The sequence below is a fragment of the Balaenoptera musculus genome, chromosome 11 (assembly GCF_009873245.2).
Source record: "Balaenoptera musculus isolate JJ_BM4_2016_0621 chromosome 11, mBalMus1.pri.v3, whole genome shotgun sequence".
Classification (NCBI taxonomy): domain Eukaryota; kingdom Metazoa; phylum Chordata; class Mammalia; order Artiodactyla; family Balaenopteridae; genus Balaenoptera; species Balaenoptera musculus.
The window spans coordinates 68,022,053-68,034,080 of record NC_045795.1 but is presented as its reverse complement, the minus strand read 5'-3'; the positions used below and the strand labels follow the sequence as shown (position 1 = coordinate 68,034,080).

The 12,028-nt window shown below is 57.5% G+C and overlaps 2 protein-coding genes and 1 long non-coding RNA gene across 8 annotated transcripts in view; 2 read left to right on the top strand and 1 right to left on the bottom strand.

Annotated features, from left to right (window-relative positions):
• The window catches only part of LOC118903245, a 15,754-nt gene extending 6,152 nt beyond the window's left edge, over nt 1-9,602 (top strand). For both annotated transcript variants that reach the window (XR_005021754.1, XR_005021753.1), the window contains 3 exons: nt 5,849-5,985; nt 8,239-8,342; nt 9,468-9,602. This is a non-coding gene — a long non-coding RNA (uncharacterized LOC118903245). The remainder of the gene's footprint in view (nt 1-5,848; nt 5,986-8,238; nt 8,343-9,467) is intronic.
• Nucleotides 1-12,028, bottom strand: part of ITIH1 (inter-alpha-trypsin inhibitor heavy chain 1) — a 13,373-nt gene extending 1,345 nt beyond the window's left edge. Inside the window, exons 1-19 of one of the 2 annotated variants that reach the window (XM_036868065.1) lie at nt 11,880-12,028; nt 11,622-11,642; nt 11,211-11,377; nt 10,680-10,784; nt 10,194-10,356; nt 9,534-9,647; nt 8,202-8,327; nt 8,001-8,117; nt 7,127-7,295; nt 6,913-7,038; nt 5,786-5,967; nt 5,349-5,534; nt 4,175-4,314; nt 3,434-3,588; nt 3,322-3,336; nt 2,879-2,899; nt 2,336-2,416; nt 2,112-2,225; nt 876-1,077 (exon numbers count right to left, since the gene is read on the bottom strand). In XM_036868065.1, coding sequence (XP_036723960.1) covers nt 876-1,077; nt 2,112-2,225; nt 2,336-2,416; nt 2,879-2,899; nt 3,322-3,336; nt 3,434-3,588; nt 4,175-4,314; nt 5,349-5,534; nt 5,786-5,967; nt 6,913-7,038; nt 7,127-7,295; nt 8,001-8,117; nt 8,202-8,327; nt 9,534-9,647; nt 10,194-10,356; nt 10,680-10,784; nt 11,211-11,377; nt 11,622-11,642; nt 11,880-11,993 — 2,318 coding nt within the window. In that variant the 5' untranslated portion in view covers nt 11,994-12,028. Of the gene's footprint in view, nt 1-875; nt 1,078-2,111; nt 2,226-2,335; nt 2,417-2,878; nt 2,900-3,321; nt 3,337-3,433; nt 3,589-4,174; nt 4,315-5,348; nt 5,535-5,785; nt 5,968-6,912; nt 7,039-7,126; nt 7,296-8,000; nt 8,118-8,201; nt 8,328-9,533; nt 9,648-10,193; nt 10,357-10,679; nt 10,785-11,210; nt 11,378-11,597; nt 11,643-11,879 lie in introns of both variants that reach the window. The other variant, XM_036868064.1, reaches the window with a different exon arrangement.
• The window catches only part of NEK4 (NIMA related kinase 4), a 53,850-nt gene continuing 52,106 nt past the window's right edge, over nt 10,285-12,028 (top strand). For 3 of the 4 annotated variants that reach the window (XM_036868071.1, XM_036868072.1, XM_036868070.1), the window contains exon 1: nt 10,285-10,395. The gene's annotated coding sequence lies outside the window, so the exon portion shown is untranslated. Of the gene's footprint in view, nt 10,396-10,790; nt 10,888-12,028 lie in introns of all 4 variants that reach the window. The other variant, XM_036868073.1, reaches the window with a different exon arrangement.

Sequence of the window (12,028 nt, the reverse complement as noted above, 5' to 3'; positions counted from 1 at the left end):
ACCCCCTCCATTCAGCTGCTCTTGTCCTTGAGACCCAGCTCTTATGAATCCCTCTCCCCGCAGGGGGTTGACGGTTACCTGCTCCATGCTCCTTCCCACTTGTTGCTATTGTGTATGGGGCCCTTACAATGTGCTAGGCCCTGTGCTAAGCCCTCCACGCAAACTGCATCATTCAATTCCCACTCTGATCCTGTGAGGACTGAGGTTCAGAGAGGTTAAAAAACTTGCTCAAGGTCACACAGCTGGTGAGTGGCAGAGCCAGGACTTGGACTCCAGCCTGTCTACTATGAGTCTGTGTTCTTTGACTCCCACTTATCATCTGTGTCCTCCATACCGGACTCTGCCCACGTCTTCCTATAGCTCTGCTGCCCAGCATTGGGCTCTGGTGCTCAGCAGAGTTTGTTGAACGAATGAATGAGTGAAGGAAGGAACAAACACTAAACAAGGCATACTAAGACAGGGGCTGAAAGAGAAACCTAGAGAACGCTGGAGTTCAGCAGAGGAAGGGCCTAGGATGGCTTCAGGGAAGAGGTGGCCAATGCGCTGGGCCTGGGAGGAGGAGTCGGCTTGGTTTGGCGGAGACGGGTGGACTGCAGGGTGAGGGTGCCACGGGAGCACAGGCGTCCAGGCAGCTGGGCCCGGAGCACGTGTCCAGCAATCAAGGGAAATTGGGAGTCGGGTGGGGAATGGTCCACGGGGCCCGACATGTCTGCACAGCCTACGCGGAGGCCACATGGACATCACACACTGACACAGCTCGGGGAATGGGGGCCCAGCAGGCTCGGGCAGCAGAGCTGGCTCTGGGGCTTCGTGCCTTGGTCTTCACCACACCCACCCCCGCCTCCCCTCCCAGGCCCCGGCCCCAGCCCGGTTACTCATTCTGCCGCAGTGAGGCCTGGTCCCTCCAGGAGAATATGGGTCCGCCGGAGCCAGGGTTGAGCGTAATGTTCTGAGGAGTCACTTCCAGCTGGAAGTCTGTTGCGGGGTTTGCGATCCCCAGCCGCCCGAAGTACGTGCCCTCATGCTTCCCAGGGCTCCTGGCCTCGTTGCCGATGAGCTGGCCATTCACTGAGAAGCCTGCAGTGGGGTGAGGGGCCATCCGGGTCAGGGCGGCCCAGCTCTCCCTAGAACCCCACCAGCCGGTCTTTGCTCCTGCCGCCCCCATGCCCACCCTCTTTGGGCTATGAGGGCCTCACCACCCAAGGGGAGGGCCCTTCAGGACAGGTGCAGGCCACTCACAGCACCGCCTCCCTCCCCTCCCGCCACACTAACTCTCTGAGACTTAGCCCTCGGTTCTGGGCCCTGAAGGAGGTGTTGCCTCCCCGAGGACAGGCCTTGGGCCTGCTCCTTCTCTGTGGACCCAGGCCCTGACACAGGGCAGGTCACAGTAGGTGCTGCAGGTGGGCCTCTCCACAGAAGCCTCCTCTGAACTGAGCAGCCAAAAGCCCCCTCCCCGTCTTCACTATCCCAACACAGCACGTCTCATGCTTGGAAATTGTCAGCTAAGAATTTGTTCACCTGTTTATCTCCCTTCCCTAAACTCCACGAGAGCGAGGACTTTGTCTCCGTTCCCACTGTGTCCCCAGACCTTAGGATGTGCTCAACAAATATTAGCAGATGGCCTGCCTGGACTGGGAGGGTGGGAGAAGTGGCTGATAGATGGAGAGGGCATTGCTCCCATCACCTGAGCCCTGCTGGAGAGGTGGGCTCCAAGACCCCTGCAGCCATGCGGGGGGCGGGGGAGGGGGTGTGGCAGGGCCACTGCATCATTTATAGGATTCAGTACAAAATGAAAACGAGGGGCCCCTCATTCAAAAATTGTTAAGAATTTCAAGATGCAACAGCAGAGCATTAAATCAAGCATGGAGTCCTTCCAAGGGCAGGGTCCTGTGCACCTGCACAGGTCACATGCCCAAGAAGCAGGCCCTGTGTAGGGCCCAGGCAGGTGGATGGGGCATGAAGGAGGCAGGCTGAGCCCAGCCAGGTGGCGGGTACGTAGGGTGAGGGGAGTGGAGGCCACAGCCACTGTCCTTCCTGTTCATGGCTGAACGTTGAGGACAGAGGAGCCCAGGCCCCACCCTCTCTGGCAGAGGGCGTGATGTCACCCATACCTGTGTCAGGGTCCTGCACCAGGCTCAGGACCACACCAGGCTCCTCGTTGATATTGAAGCACAGAGTGTCCTCTTTCTGGGGCACGTGGATGAGGAAGTGGGGGTCAGTGTCCACTGGGGGCATAGCATGGAGTCTGTTAGACTGAGTATTAGGCACATGGGGCCGGCTGGGGAGAAGGGTTCAGTCAGGCAGAGGTGTCCCTCAGACCCTCCCAAGGACTCACCGCCAGTCACTTGGTTTGGCAACTGCTGGACCTCGGAGCTAGGGCGCGTCGGAGAAGGCTGCGAGGCCGACAGCACGAAGGCTGACGGGCAAGAGTGAACGGCGCTTAGAAGGGAGGCAGCTGGGCCTTCCCTGGAGCTGCTGCCTCCTTTTCTGAGGCCCCTGCCACCCAAACGGGCTGGCCTGAGGCCACAGGGGCCGGAGTGGACACAGAGCCTTTGACGCCTCTCGGGATGTGGGAACGGAAGTTTGGCCCAGCACAGTGGCCTGGCCCCCTCTCGGTCTCCTGTCCTGGGAACCGGGAGGGGCTGGTGGCATAGGGGTGGGGAGGCCAGGCCAGGTCAGGGGGAGCGTTTTGATGGTTCCCAGTGAGAGGCAGCGAGGAACGCTGGAACAGAGGAAGAAAGCCTTAGGCTATCATTTCCTCATCAGGCAGATAGGTGATGACCAGGGCTTTGCTCAGGACTGAATGCACAGCCTGAGAGGTGGCCATGTGTGGAGTAGAGGGGTAGAGACCTGCGTCATCAGGATGGCTGCCACTTACTCTTTCCGGGTCCCACCATCTCTGTAGAGGACAACGATAGAGGACAGCGTCACCCTCCCCACTCCACACGAAAGGCACGCACCTCATTCCCCAAGTGCAGCTGGGCCCAGAGGCCAATCAGGCCTGGGCCCGCCCTCCTCCTGGGGGTCCCAGCCCTCTTCCTGGGGGTCCCAGCCCTCCTGGTAGATGAACGCTCACACGTAGGGCCCCTAAGCAGGCCGGGGAGTGGAGGGGTTCAGGCTGAGCAAGAGCTCCCCGAGCACACAGGAGGCAGCAACTATTTTGCAGCAAAGTAGGGAAGGGCATCTCGGGGAAGGAAGAGACCAAGAAAGGGTGGAGCAGGGCAGGGGGGCAGGGTGCTGTGTGCCCGGCGGCTGGAGCACGTGCCACTTGCCCAGCCACCCGGAGCCCCTTGCGAAAATCAACGTGATTTAAGAACTCACCCAAGGGAAGAGAATCTGGAAAGGAGAGAAAGGAAAGAGAATTAATGCCCAAGAGATTTTTGGCTCTCAGAAGCCTCCCCATGCCCACAGCCTCCCCTCTGCAAGCCCATACCGTCCAGGGGCTTGTCAATGAGGGGCTCCAGGCCGTCTTGGTCCGCCATGCCCCTGATGGTCATGGAGGTCAGCGGGGTCACAAACTGATAGGCCAGCGACATCTTCAGGGCCTCGGCTGACACGTTGGCCTTCTCTGCCCCCTCCAACTTCATCCTGCCAGACAGACACCGGCTCCAAGCCCGCAGCTTGGATAACAATGGACTTGCACCCCCTTGTCCTTTCCTTCCTTTGTTCACTCTTTCAACAAACGTTTACAAAGCCCCTGCAGCGGCCCCGCCCAGGGGCTGTCTTCAAGGACCTCCTGATTTAAAGGCCTCCCTCAGAGAAAACCTGGAGGTCTGGCAGGGCTGGGGGATGTGTCTCAGAAATACACAGAGAATTCAATAGCTGTGAGATCCTGGCAAGTGGTCTAACCTCTCTGAACCTCGGTTTGCTCGGCACGTTGTGAGGATTAAATGAGTGTGTCTGGACACAGCAGCCCCGCAGTAAAGGGAAGCCTCCCCCGCAGCGGCTCAGTGGGGGCAAAAGGGGCTGCCCTGTGCCTCCAGCGGGCCCTGACCGCACTACTGACTGCCTGGTTGATATTAACTCAGGAAGCAAAGGCAGAGGCCAGTAAATCTGACCTGCTTGCAACCTCCAAGGCCTAGAACCGCCCCTCCATAGTCCAAAGGCCCAGGGCGTGGGGGTGCTCTGGGGTGGTCGTGCCCCTCCACCCCCCAGGCAGTCGCCGGGCTGGTACCGCTTGGCCAGCAGCTCCTGGATGGTGAGGTAGGCCCACAGGCGTTCGACGTGGTTCTCCAGCATGTGGCCCCGCTCTCGGAGCAGTTTCTTCATCTCTTTCTCGTCCACCAGGCAGGTCGTCTTGAATTCTTGGCCCTCCTGAGGGAGGCGAGGGAGAGAGAGGCTGTGCGCCATGAGGGGCTCTGGGGGAGCCCGATGTTGTCTGGTCTCTGCAGCTCCGTTCTGAGCATCCTACCCCCTGCCTTTCCTGAGCCTGCTCTCCTCATCCTCTTCCATCCGTTCCTTCCACAAAAGTTGCTAAGCACACTCTGTGAGCCAAGTTGGGCCAGGCCCTGGGCATCCCAGGGATGGAGGATCAGGCCCTGCCCTCATGGAGTTACTCTCTCTGGGGGATGCCAGCAGGCAACCAGCCGATCCACCACGTAGCTGTTTCCACCACGCCTCGCTCCTCCGGGTGCCCACCGCGGCCCCATGCACCATTCAGCTTGCCACAGCTCACAAATGCGCCTTCTCTCCCCAGCTACAGTAATGGGGGCACCTCTTCCCAAGCGCATCCCACGAACCAGGCACTGCATAAGCCTATTACGTGGATTATTTCATTTACTCCACACAACTCTCCAGTACATTGTTACTCCCACGGTACAGAAAGGCCTAGAGAACTGGACCCATTTGATCAACGTCACCCAGCTGCAGCCAGGGTCTAGCTCAGCTTTCCTCACTTGAAGCCGGAGTCCTGAACCCTCAACTACACTGCACGGCTAGAGTCCAGGTCTCCGTGACACCCCCCCCACACACACACACACTGCAGTGTGCACACACACACAGGCCCTGCACCACGGTGCAAAGCTGCATGTGCAATAGGTGCTCAGGAAATAGTTGTCACTTGAGAAGAAAGAGGCTGGCCTCTCACGCTTTGGGAGGAATGATGTGAGGAATAACAGGTGGACCAGTTGGATACAAGGGACTACAGCTAATCAAGGCCCTGTTGACCCCACTCTAGCCTGCCCTCAGGATGCCTTCATTGGAAGAATGCTCAGCCCTGGGGTGTGTGTGGCCTGCTGGGGTGAGGCACTGCTCTGGGGAAAGAGAGGCTGCTGGGGGCACAGGGGTGGGGAGCAGCGTAGGTTTGGAGTCTCTGGGTGCCTCTCCACCCTCCGCAGCCCTCTGTTTACCCCATAGGCTTGCACGTCCGCCTTGAAGCTGCTCAGTTTGTGGTCAGCGATGCGCCCGGCCACTATGATCTCCGAGCCTTCGTAGTACTGTTTATGGTGGTGCTGGGTCAGGGCCGAGACGGCATCCCCGGGGTACTGCAACTCCACATCCCTCAGCAGAGGGTTGGCTACCTGCTCGTAGAAACCCTGTAGGGATGGGGGGTGCAGAGCTGGTGGGTCGTCCTAGGCATCCAACAGGAAACCCACTCGCAAAGTGGGGTGTCGGGATCCCTACTTTATAGAAGGAATTGCAGGCTCAGGGCTTAAGTAACTGGTTCGAAGTCACACAGCTAATTCGAACCCACACCAGAGCTTTATCTGCTCTGGGCTGATGGGTACGTGGCTGCCAAGGCCATGCTCCCCATGACATGACTTTGGGAGCAGGGGGAGGAGGAGACCTGCAGCTGCTGGGTGGCATCATGGTCCTCGTAGATTCTCTGGACACGTCCGTTGTTCTCCAGGGACATGACCTCCAGGAATTTCAAGTCCACGTCATGGCCGAAGCCCAAGTTGTAGAGTGGGAACTTGCCCCTGATGGCATCTCGGACATTCTTGAGGATTTGGGCACGATCCGTCACCCCTGCAGCCACACAGCCAGGTAGGGATGGGATGCTGGCTCACAGGTGTGTGGGGCACGAGGGGACTTTGGGGCACCCTCCCTGGGGGCCAAGACTCCCATCTCAGACCATCTCCAGTCCCCACTGGCATCTTGAGGCAACGCCTCTTGCTGGCTCACCTGGGTGACTGCAACAGCTGCTCACACAGCTCCTCGAAGACTTTGCCCATCTACATGGATCCATCATGAGCAGATGTGATTCTGCTCTAAACCCATGGCTCCTCGCATGGCCTGTGAGGTCCTGCTGACCTTTCCACCCTGTTTCACCTACTCTGCGTATGCCTACATTTCCCAGGCAGGCCCTGCCAGTGCACAAACCTTGTTTTGCTCAAGCTGCCCCTTCTGCCAGGGATCCCTTCCTGCTTCTCCTCCCCTCCTTCCAGATTGGGCTCAGGGGTCACTTCCTCCAAGAGGCCTTCTGAGACCCTGCCTGGGCCAGGTGCCCCTTGTCTGTGCTCCTTTGGCCTTCTGGCACCCTGTTCCTTCAGGGCCCTTGACAGAGCATCTGCTCCTGGGTCTGTCTCCCCCAGCGGACCCTGGGCTCCTTAAGGGCAAAGACGTGTCTTGTTCTCTTAGTGTCTCTCCTTGGTCCCTAGTCCTGTGCTTGGCACTCAGTCAGTGCTGAATCCGTAGTTCATTAAACTCAGCCTAGGGTCCTGCCCATCCTCCTGGGCCCTGTGCAACCCCGTGTCATGCAGAAACTTCCCCAGCTTCCCAACTCAGGACAGAACACCTTGGAGCTCCTGCAGACTTTGTGGTCTGAACTCTGCTTTTAAACCAGTGCTTGGCTTTGCCCTTAGCCTTTCTGCCCCCGACAGCATCCCCATTGGTTGTATTTCCAAGTTCAGCTTGAATGCCTTTGGTAATGAAGAGATCACCACCTCCCAAGGTAGCCCTCGGGGCGTTTACCCTCTGTGGGCTCGCCATCTGTCAGCATGATGAGAATAGAGGCGTGGTTGCTGAGTTCTGGGAGGCTTCCGTGAGCTTTGTTCAAAATCTCAATTCCCTGGAGCAAACCTCCATTCAGGTTTGTAGCTGCAAAAAAGAGAAAGCAGATCAGTGTATGCCCTGAATCTGAGGGGACAGAGGTGACGTCAAGGCGGCCCCAGACCCCTGCCCTTACACCCGGCCAGAGAGAAGTGCTGCACAAAGTTCCGAGCTGCGTCCAGATTGGCGGCAGATGCCTGCACCAGCGAGCCCCTCCAGGACTGCACTGCAGACCCAAAGAGGACCAGGTCGAAGTAGTCCCCTGGCCGCAAGTCCCCCAGGATTTTAAGGAGCGCCTCCTTGGTCTGTAAGGACAGGACAGTCAGTGGAGGGGCAGGGCCCCAGGATAGTGCCTTCTGTCATCTCCAGATACCCAGTTGAGAGGTCCACAGGGTAGAGGTACATGGTGGGCAAGCAGAAGGGGATGGACAGGACAGCCAGGTGGCGCCAGGAGAGGAGCAGCCTACTGAGCTCTGGGATGTCTTGAGGGGGATGGAGAAGGCAAAGGGACCCAGTATGGGGAGGGGAAATGACCAGGAGTTCAAGGGGGTCAGGATTAAGACAGAGGACCCCAGGGGGCTGAGTTCCTAAAACTCTGATTGTCCAGCCATGCTTTCACTGCGCTATGGACAGGACACCCAGAGCACTGTGGGAGTGGGCTGTGCCCTGCTGCAAGCCATCTCCCAGGACCACTGTAATCATCCCTGCACGCCTAGGGTACAGGTCTCATCTTCCAAGCATCCCCCATTGGTAAACCCCACAACCCTATGGGCACTGCATTTTACTCCCATTTTTGCCGTTGAGGAGAAGTGAATGCACTTGCCCACGGTTGCACAGTGAGAAAGTGGCTGATTCCAGAGCCCCTGACCACTGGGATATCCTGTTAAATTACCCTGCCTCTGACCAGGAGCAGAAGTCCCAAACCCAGACTCTGGAGGCAAAACCAGGGTGGGATGGGTGATGGGGCTAAAGAAGCTCCTGCTGGCTAACTGTTTAGAGCCACAGTTTACCTGCTTCACTTTCTGGCCTTCCATGGAGGAGCTGATGTCAATCACAAAAACCACATTCTTGTTCAGGTTTGTCAGGTTTTGGGGAGCAAAGAAGTGGGCAAAGTGGTTATCGGCGACCTGAAACACAAAGGGACAAGTGAGGCCTCTCTCTCAAGCACCCTGCCTACCCTCTGAGTCTTGGACGAGAAGTTTCCAGCTCACCAGGAGGTCACAGGCCTTGTCCCTATTGACATCGTAGGTCACCTTGAAGTCCCCATTCAGCAAGGTCGTAGAGCACGTGGGGCAGGATTGCTGCTGGCCCACCGTGGGACGGAAAAGCACATGACCCTGGAACCATCGAAGGTGTGAGGCATTACTGGTTTGCAGCGACAGCGTAAGATGTGTGTGTGTGTGTGTGTGTGTGTGTGTGTGTGTGTGTGGTGCACAGGCATAGGAATGAGTCTAGTGGGCCCCTCGCCCTGCTGTTGAGAGTACACACCTGTGGGTGGTAGGAGAGAAGACCTGTTTCTTTGCTCACATGCTTCTGAATCATTGGGATTTTCTATAAGTATCATCACTTTGGATACACAATAAAAACAGAATAATAGCAGCATGAGAAGCATCGGTCAACTCACACTGTCTAGTGAAAAAAGCAACACTGTGCTGGAAAATGAAACCTGCCTGGATAGACAAAGAGAAGGAAGAGCCCAGAGTGGGAGATGTGGTCTGTTTGGACTTGGTGCTGGTATTCAGGGAAATTGGGGGTGGTTTGTACCCGATACATTTCTACACTTCTGTTCTTTCCACATTTTCTTTAAAGATGCTTTTATTTTTACTTTTTGTTTGTTTGTTATAAAAGTAAAATATGCTCATTAAAAAAAAAATTTGAAAAGAATTATTAGGAAGACAAAGACCATCCCCTCGGTCCCCTACTGAAAGCAAGCATGTTTGCTAACACTCTGGGGTATCATATTTTGTTTCAAAGGAACCCCTTCAAAACTGCAGGAAACATTTCTTTTAAGTGAATTGTTACGGAGTCACTACCAAAGGTGGGTGGGGAATAAACAGTTTGCTCCTGGCTCCAGTTGAGGGCAAGTTAGGAAGCAGGGCACTAGCTGGGTATCACCCACTCATATGCCACACTCCTCAGGACCTGGGGTAGGGGCAAGCAGGGGACTTCTGGGATTCCCACGGATGGGAAGTGACAAGTGGCAAGTGGCTTGGTAGGCCAAAGGCCTTTCCAAACTTCATCATGTTTCCAAGGACACTGGGGCTTGGAATCCTGAGGTTTGCACATGTGCCCTATATTTCCCTGAATGCTTTCCCGTTGGGATGAGACAGGCAAAGAGGAAACTGAGGCTTAAGCAAGCCAGCAACTCACCCCAGACCAGGCAGCCGTTGTAGGCGCCCTCCCCAGCCTCAGCACACAGGCTTTTGCCAAGCGGTTCTGAGAATCAGGAGTGCTAAGTTCCCCTCTCTCTCCCTTAGGGTGGCCTGCGGCCCTTGTCTGCAGCCATGCTGAGAAGTCTCTGGGGGCTCAGCCATCCCACGCACCTCTTTCCCTGAGAAGGACTTCTTGATGAGCTGGGCGGCCAGTTCCTTGCGGAGGAAGGAGGCCTGGGCATCCAGCTTGCTGATCCCCCGGGGCTCAAAGATGTCCACGTCGATCTGTGGCATTGAAGCAGTTCCTGTACCAAGGCTCCCATTTGGGAGCCATCATCAAGTCTCAGCCAAGAGCCAACGTATATCCTGACCACCTACTGTGTGCAGCACCCACCCAGCTCTCAGCACAGGGCCTGGTTGTAGGCACTCCAAACATATTGGCCAAATGAAAGTGTGCATGCCTGAGCCCCTCAACTCGGCCACCACTAAGGTGCCAGTAACAATTACAGCCCCTCAGGCTGCCCAGGACTTCCTGGCTTACAAACTCCCTGGACATTCAATATCTCTCATGATCCTTGCGGCAGTTCTGGGACATGCAAAACCCCCATTTGACAGATGAGCAAGCCAAGGCTCAGAAGGAGGAGGAGGTTGGAGGGTTCGGGGAGCCCCCTGCCCACGAACAGCCATCAGAGCCCACCCTGAGGAGTCAGTCCCCTCCCCGTGTGCTCAGGCCCAGGGCTGCACACGGTGGGTGCCGAACCAACGCTCAGAGCTGCGGAGAGAGCCCAGCTCCTGAGACCTTGCCCCTGCACGTGGTCACCAGCGATCTACCTCAAAATGCTGCACCAGCTGCTTGGGCTTGACCTTGATGACAATGTCATACTGCATAAGCTTTCGCTTCAGCACCTCCTCGTAGGTCAGCCGGAACGTGGCCTTGCTCCGGGGACCGATGGTGACCTGGATGGCAAACTGCTCCATCGTTCTCCCCGAGGCCCTGGATGTGCCACCAGTGGCAACAACAAACAGACAAATGGTAAGTGATATGGAGGTCCTTGTCACCTAAAGCATGGCCCTCAGAGTCAGTTTCTCTTATTTTCGTGCTGCTCCCAGCTTTCCTTGACCCTCACCCTTGTCTTAGCTGGCTGGCCAGGGTCAGGGCCCCACTTCTCCAGAGGCCTCGTCCAGTGCACCTGTGCCAGCAGTGGATTTGGGCAGTTTGCTCCCTTCCCATCAGCCTGGGCTGCCCTCCACCCAAGGCATCCATCCTGGCAGGGGAGGGCAGCACCAGGGATTGGGCCAGCAGGGCCCAGAACTCACCTGACAAGGCCGGCGTTCTCTCCTGAGATGGCCGCTTTCCGGTACTGCTTCCATGCAGTCACTTTGTCCTTTATGTCCCCGAGGAATGCATTTTCACCTGCTGTGCTACAGGGAGGAAGACAGCCTCAGGGAGGTGCCCCTCCCCGACCACACAGGACCTTCATATTGGAGGTGCTCCCAGCCCAGGCACTAAGGAGGCCCTGTCCAGGTGAGCACTTGTGAGAGGGCATCTCCTGCCGGCCTCCCACTGCCCCCAGAGCTGCTCAGGGAGGTGGGCAGCCACGGCCACAGAGTCCAGCAAGAAACCGTGGGTGCCAGCCTGTGCTCCTTGGGCCCTAGGCTGAAAACACACTGTCAGAGGCTCTAGTTTGCTCTCTAAGATGGGAGCCCAGAGCAGACCTAAAGGACTTTTCAGTCCTTCAGAGCTGGGGCCGGCCTGTGGCCCTTGGGGACGAGGGGATGGGCTGCACTGTTGGGCCACTCAGAGGCATGGTTTCGGGCTGGGCCTGGTGAAGCAGGCGGGGCACGCACATGGCAAAGTCGCTGATGAAGGCCGTCCTGGGGATTTCCACATCGAAGGCCACTTCCTTGGCTTCGTCGGCGTTGTTGACCACTTGGCTGGTGATGACACAGTGGGCAAAGCGAGAGGTGACTTTGCAGTTGACTTTCAAACTCCGGATGACCACGCCATCGACAGCCTAAAGTGGGACGTGCGGGAGGTGGCTGGGATGGGGGCTCAGCCAGGGGAGACCTCAGCACCCATCTCTGACACAGGTGCTGTTCTCTATGCCTGAGGCCATGCCGTGGGGCATGAGGGGGGTGGGCGAGCCCCCATTTGGAGGAGACAGGAGTCCCTCTGCCCAGGGGCACACCTCGAAGCCCAGGGGAAACAGACTGTAATAAAGGCCCACCACAGACCCCTTTGCTGAGATCCTCACTCACTGTGTCCAAAGCCGGTCGCTTCTGTAAAACAAAACCAGGACAAGTGTGAGTGAGAGCACTCAGGGGACCAGGGCCTATCTGTTAAGGGACGGGAATGGGACACAGCCTGTGTCCTTGACGCCTTGGCCTCACCTCCCCCATGCTGCTGGGAGGTCCTCTCCATTCAGAGGAGGTCGAGGTGGGTGGGGAGAGCCCCGGTCTCTGGAGCCCCTTCCAGGCTCAGCTGCCTGTTTCTGGCCCAGGGGTTTACCCACATACCTTGCCGCCTTTGGGACTGCGTGTGGGTGAACCCTGAGCGGGCATGGCCTGCAGGGCGAGCAGGGACGCCAGGCACACACAGAGCAGCCCCCGAAGCCCCATCGTGCCGTGCATGGTCTCAAGGCTCCTGCTGCCTGTCACTTCGCTCA